Genomic DNA, 6,000 nt, shown 5'->3' with positions numbered 1-6,000 from the left:
GCATCGGTCCTTACAGTGCCTAATGGATCTGGTAATTATGTGATATACAATGATGCCTCTAAGAAAGGACTGGGTTGCTTTTTGATGCAACAAGATATGATGGTTACTTATGCTTCTCGTCAGTTGAAAAGTCATGAGCAAAACTATCCTACACATGATTTAGAGTTGGCTGCAGTAGTTTTTTGCACTAAAGATTTAGAGGCACTATTTATACGGTGAGAAGATTCAGATCTTCACCGACCATAAGAGCTTGAAGTACTTCTTCACTCAGAAGGAGTTGAATTTGAGGCAGCGAAGATGGCTCGAGTAGGTTAAAGACTATGACTATGAGATTTTATACCACCCAGGTAAGGCAGATGTGGTAGTTGATGCTCTTAGTAGGAAGATATCACATTCTGCAGCACTCATTATTAGGCAGGTTCATTTGCATAGAGACCTTGAGAGAGTTGAGCTTGTAATTTTAGTAGGGGAAGTTACCTCACAGTTAGCTCAATTGTCAGTACAGCCAACTTTGAGGCAGAGAATTATTATTGCCCAGCTCACTAATCCTTATTTGGTGGATAAGCGCCGCTTAGTAGAAGGAGGGCAAGTTGAGGAGTTCTCTATATCCACTGATGAGGGACTCGTGTTTGACAAACGATTATGTGTGCCAGCAGACAATACAGTTAAGACCGAGTTGTTGACTGAGGCCCATAGTTCCCCATTTTCTATGCATCCAGGCAGTACAAAAATGTACTAGGATTTGAAGCGAGTTTACTAGTGGAGAAATATGAAGAGAGAGGTGGCAGATTTTGTTAGTAAATGTCTGGTGTGCCAGAAAGTGAAGGCACCAAGACAAAAGCCAGCAGGGTTGTTACAACCCTTGGGTGTGCTAGAGTGGAAGTGGAAGAATGTATCTATGGACTTCATTTCTGGACTACCTAGGACCCTGAAGAGTTATACAGTGATATGGGTTGTTGTTGACAGACTCACGAAGTCAGCACACTTCATTCCAGGGAAGTCCACTTATACTGCCAGTAAGTGGGCACAAGTTCTGGGTTTGAGTCCCGGGCAACCCATATAATTGTATATAACTGAAGTAGTGAGGTTGCATAGGGTATCGGTATCCATTGTTTTTGATCGAGATGCCCGTTTTACTTTCAAGTTCTGGAAAGGACTTCAGGCTACCATGGGCACGAGATTGGACTTCAGTACAACTTTTCATCCTCAGACTGATGGTCAGATAGAGCGTTTGAATTAGATTCTGGAGGATATGTTGTGAGCTTGTGTGTTGGAGTTCTTAGGGAGTTGGGACTCCCACTTGAACTTGATGGAGTTCGCCTATAATAGCTACCATTGGCATGGCACCGTTTGAAGCTTTGTATGGTAAATTGTAGATTCCCGGTTTGTTGGGGTGAGGTTGGTGAGCAGAGAATGTTAGGCCTTGAACTAGTTCAGCCCACCAACGAAGCCACACAGAAAATTTGAGCTCGCATATTGACAACATAGAGCAGACTGAGGAACTATGCTGATGAACGACGTAGGGATCTTGAGTTTGACGTAGGAGACATGATTTTTCTGAAGGTAGCACCTATAAAGGGTGTTCTAAGATTCGAGAAGAAAGGGAAGTTGAGTCCACGTTTTGTAGGGTCGTTTGAGATTCTTGAAAGGATTGGCCCTGTAGCTTATCATTTGGCCTTGCCTCCGCAATTATCTGCAGTTCATGATGTGTTTCATGTCTCCATGCTGAGGAAGTATGTGACAGATCCCTCACATATAGTCGACTACAAACCATTGCAAATTAACGACAACTTAAGCTATGACGAGCGGCCAGTTGAGATTTTGGCTAAGGAAGTTAAACTGCTTTGTAACAGAGGAATTACATTGGTCAAGGTTTTGTGGCGAAACCACGAGGTTGAGGAAGCTACTTGAGAGAAAGAGGACAACATGAGAGCGCATTATCCCGAGCTATTCGAGGATTAGATCTTTCAAGGACGAAAGTTTCTCAAAGGAGGAAAGATTACAACACCCCAAAACTAGTAAGTTAACTTTAATGTGGGTTATATTAAAAAAAATTGGGTGTTATGTGTGAAATTATTTGATTTGTGGAAGTTAAGTGCGTTGGAATGATATGTGGTTAATTCTGAAATTTGAAATCATTTTGTTAAAGTGGTAATTTTTGGATTGATTGGTTGGTAAATTAAATTTGTAAAGTTGAAAGTATTATGAGTAATTATTGTTTATGGGTATAAGCAAAGTTATAGACGAATAAGAATAATTATATTATGGGATAATATAATTATTAAGGAAACAAGAGAAGTTATTGATGATGGATTGAGTTAGTAATGAAGAAAGAGAAAAATTAATTGAAATAGAAAAAATGAGTTCGTTGGGGAAATTAAATAATGATAATAAAGATAATGACAATAATAATAATAATAATACTTATTCTTATTGTATATATTAAATAAGTCTCTCTCGTATTTCGTGCTCATCTTCTCCACCACACTCTTTCTTCTTCACCATTTAACCCTAGAGTAGCTGTCGCCCCGCTCCTCCAGCCATCATCGAATGCAGCACTCTGGTGAGAGAGTCCCTGTCTCAGTCGCATAGTCGAAGCGTCACGGTCACGAAGCACAACCGTTCGTTTCTCTCCAGCCATGTCGACGCGTGTTGCATCGAACCGTCGAACAACCCCTGTCTTCCTCTGTGCGTTCCTCCTCCACATCATCGGTCAGAACCCTCTCTTCTGTCGAAACCATCACCCGTCGTTGCCTCCACTCGCACAGCACCGCCAGACATCATCGTGCTTGACAGTGAAGGATGCAAGCTGTGAAAGTTTTCTTTTTGCGAGCCACATGTCCAAGTCGTGTTAGTTCGAGTCGTATTCCTTCACCGAGCCTCGTGAGTCATCTCTGTGGATCTGAGCCGTTTCGTGTAAGCCATACGCGAGCCACGCGCAACTGAGCCATTCCTGTGTGAGTCGTATGCCAGCCGTGAGTCTCAAGACTCGAGCTGAAGCGTTGTTAGTCGAGCCACCTTCAGTTTTAGCCGCCTGCAACATATTTAAGCCCTTGGTGAGTTTTTGCTTAATTCTCGTTGGGTTTGGTACACCCAAATAATTATTGTTTTGGGTCTAAAATGAGTTAGCACTGGAATGAGTTGAATTATGTTGTTTGAGATGGTCGTATAAATAGTTACTTTGAAAACCATATTATGATTTAGATATTGTATTATTTGTTGAGGCATGCTATAATCAAATATGTTACTTTTGAGTTATGTGTAATTGAGCTAAGATGTTGATCTTATGATAAACATGTATAGGCTATAGTGTTCTGTTAGTTTTGCCTATTAGAGTTGTACCGTATGGGGGTCCATCAGGGTCACCACCTGTGTATGCATGTGTGACTTGTTTGAGATGTGATTCGACGGGATCACTTACAGTTTGACTCTCCTATAGGATGATTCCTTCGGGTTCACCGAGAGCCTAGATGTGTCCCTACGGAACCACTTGATAGTATGCGTTCGGGAGCGCAATAGTATGTGGTACCATGCTACAGGACTCTAACGAAAGGTTAACAGACACATAGTGAGACCACTATGGGTCTCTTACTAAGTATAAATTTATACTCACTCAAATACATATTTTTTTCTCACACCAACAAATCAATAAAATTAATATTATTTTAGGAACTACAATATTTTTCTTTTACATTTGTATATAGAAAATGAAATCTTAATATTGCGTTTGTATATACATTCTATAATAATACATGAAACTAGATCCTAATACAAGACTTAAATAAGAAATCTTAAACGCTTTCACAATCTTCAACTTCAACAATTGCTTCCATCTACTTAGCTTAGCTTGGCTGGCTATCTAAGACCAAAATATACTTTACAACCTGGGGAAGATTAAATCTAGAATTTGCAAAATTAGTACATATTATTTAAAATCAAACTAAACAGACTGCAATCTAAATGTGGAAAATTAAAAATTACCACAAAGTTTCAGTAGAGTAAATAATGTAGCAGCAACAAAGAAGACAATTGAAATGGCAACCCAAAAGTGCTGCAAAAATAAAGAAGAAAATAAGCTTTGATCAAACAACTCATTAAGAAGAAGAAAATAACCTAATTTGGTTCTTCAAAGATCTATAAGAAAAAGAGGAATACAACTAAAGAATAATTATACCATCCTCGACTCTTACTTCAAAGCAAATTTTGAATGTTCAATTTAGCAATGCTAGTCTATAGGCTTCTTACTCTTAATTGTATAAATTTACCCATCAATAGCAACATTGTTTTTATAGAGAAAGTTAAACAATGGAGATGATAAATAATCTTACAAACTCCTATTGGATCGTTTTTCTTTTCAAATGAAAATAGTTAATTTATTTCATTTATGGAAGGTGAAAATCTCAAATATATAGTAAAAGAACATGGAATATAAGGAAGCCCATAAAAAGAAGAGACTCCACTAGCTAGGTATTGATCAAAGATAAATATATGGATAAATAGATGCAACCTACAAATATATCAAAACTGACTAATACTCAAACTAAACTAAAGAAAACAAAAACATTTACTACTAAAAGATAAAATAAAACACAATTCAAAACAATTAATTACCAAGATTGATCTCAATCGAAAACCAAAACGCATCACATTATGAAGATATTGTGCTTCACATAACACTCCAAATAGCTATACCAAAATTACTTACTCTACATTTTCCATTTTGGAAAATCCACCTACAAGAATGCTAGTTACCAAGCTCATTTCTATCCCTTCTCTTCTTTCATTTTTCTAACAAAAGATAGTATGAATAAGGCTGCACATTTGAAAAAATAAAGACAATTAATAATCAATAATGCTACCTAGCAGTCACAAGTTAACAATCAAATGAAGAAACCCAAGGATTTTTGCGGCGGAAGCACGATGAAGATTGGTTGCCGTTCGCGATCTAGGGTCACAGATTGAGAAGAGAACAAAATTAGAAACTAACTTGGAGAGAAAGAAAAGAAAAACTGATAGGGAAAGAGTAGAGTAAGAAAGAGAAAAGTAAGAAAGAGAGGAAAAATTTAGTTTTTAAAACCTAACAATTTTTTAAAAAGAAATTAAAAATGGGGGGTCATTAATGTCAGTTTTTACAAAATACAAAAAATTAAAAAAAAATAAAACTGGCTGATCATTAATGTCGATTTAAAAACGACATTAAACCCTTATCATTAATGTCGGTTTGATCCACCTTTTCAAAAACGACAATAAAGACAATTTTTCATTTTTTTCACCTGACACTACAACCCAGATTTGTTGTAGTGCTATTATGGGTTGATGTATCTTTTTCAGATAAAAAATGCTATTTACTAAAATTCAAAAGAAAAAGTTGTTTTGTCATTTTTTAAAATGACCCATAAAAACGTTATTATATCTCTTATGACAAAGAGTGTGGATTTACTATTCCATATTTGACTTGTTTTTTGTTGGTAAAATTGGATAAGATCGCTTTATATTGATATAATTACACTAATGACACTCTTAAATCAATATTAATAGAAATTGTTTTTTAAATTTAATTCATTTTCACATCTTTGTGCATATGTACGTGTGTGCGTGTGTGTGTGCATATGTGCGAGTGCGCGTTTGTCCGTGCGGATTGATGTGCGTGTGCGTATGTGTGTGTGCGTGTGTGCATGTGTGCATGTGTGTGTAGATGTGTGTATGCATGTGTGAATGTGTGCGTGCGTTCATGAGTGTGTTCGTGTGTGTGCATGCACATGTGCTTGTGTGTGTGGGTGTGTGCATATGCTTGTGTGTGCGTGTCAGAGTGTGCGTGTGCCCATGTGGGTGTGTGTGTGTGCGTGTCTGTGACTGCACATGTGCCCGTGTGGGTGGATGTGCGCGTGCGCGTGCGTGCATGTGTGTGTGGATGTGTGCAAATGTGCATGTGTCCGTGTGGGTGGGTGTGCGCGTGCGTGCATGTGTGTGTGGATGTGTGCAAATGTGCATGTGTCCGTG

At 38.0% G+C, this 6,000-nt stretch overlaps 1 protein-coding gene and 1 long non-coding RNA gene across 3 annotated transcripts; one reads left to right on the top strand and one right to left on the bottom strand.

Moving 5' to 3' along the window:
* The first annotated feature begins 898 nt into the window (after positions 1 to 898).
* Positions 899 to 1,911, top strand: LOC116404505. Its single transcript, XM_031887019.1, has 3 exons — positions 899 to 1,016; positions 1,377 to 1,398; positions 1,494 to 1,911. Exons 1-3 carry the CDS (start codon positions 899 to 901, stop codon positions 1,909 to 1,911), a joined length of 558 nt encoding a protein of 185 aa, XP_031742879.1.
* Positions 1,912 to 3,713: 1,802 nt separating this feature from the next.
* On the bottom strand, positions 3,714 to 5,028 carry LOC116404706. 2 transcript variants are annotated; one of them, XR_004217717.1, is made up of 3 exons: positions 4,860 to 5,028; positions 3,982 to 4,051; positions 3,714 to 3,900 (listed from the first exon to the last, which is right to left on the bottom strand). It is a non-coding gene; the product is annotated as an uncharacterized LOC116404706 (long non-coding RNA). The 2 variants fall into 2 exon arrangements; XR_004217716.1 differs by lacking the exon at positions 4,860 to 5,028 and adding an exon at positions 4,706 to 4,724.
* Between the last annotated feature and the right edge of the window lie 972 nt (positions 5,029 to 6,000).

The sequence above is a fragment of the Cucumis sativus genome, chromosome 6, assembly GCF_000004075.3.
Source record: "Cucumis sativus cultivar 9930 chromosome 6, Cucumber_9930_V3, whole genome shotgun sequence".
NCBI lineage: Eukaryota > Viridiplantae > Streptophyta > Magnoliopsida > Cucurbitales > Cucurbitaceae > Cucumis > Cucumis sativus.
The sequence above is the reverse complement of the archived record's forward strand: the minus strand, read 5'-3'. Positions and strand labels throughout refer to the sequence as shown.

Excerpts from the sequence above, each read along its gene's own strand:
- LOC116404505 (XM_031887019.1), top strand. The coding sequence starts at position 899 with ATGGACTTCATTTCTGGACTACCTAGGACCCTGAAGAGTTATACAGTG. Across the intron at positions 1,017-1,376 it reads GAAGTCCACTTATACTGCCA|ATTCCCGGTTTGTTGGGGTG; the intron begins GTAAGTGGGCAC and ends GGTAAATTGTAG. Across the intron at positions 1,399-1,493 it reads TCCCGGTTTGTTGGGGTGAG|ACTGAGGAACTATGCTGATG; the intron begins GTTGGTGAGCAG and ends AACATAGAGCAG.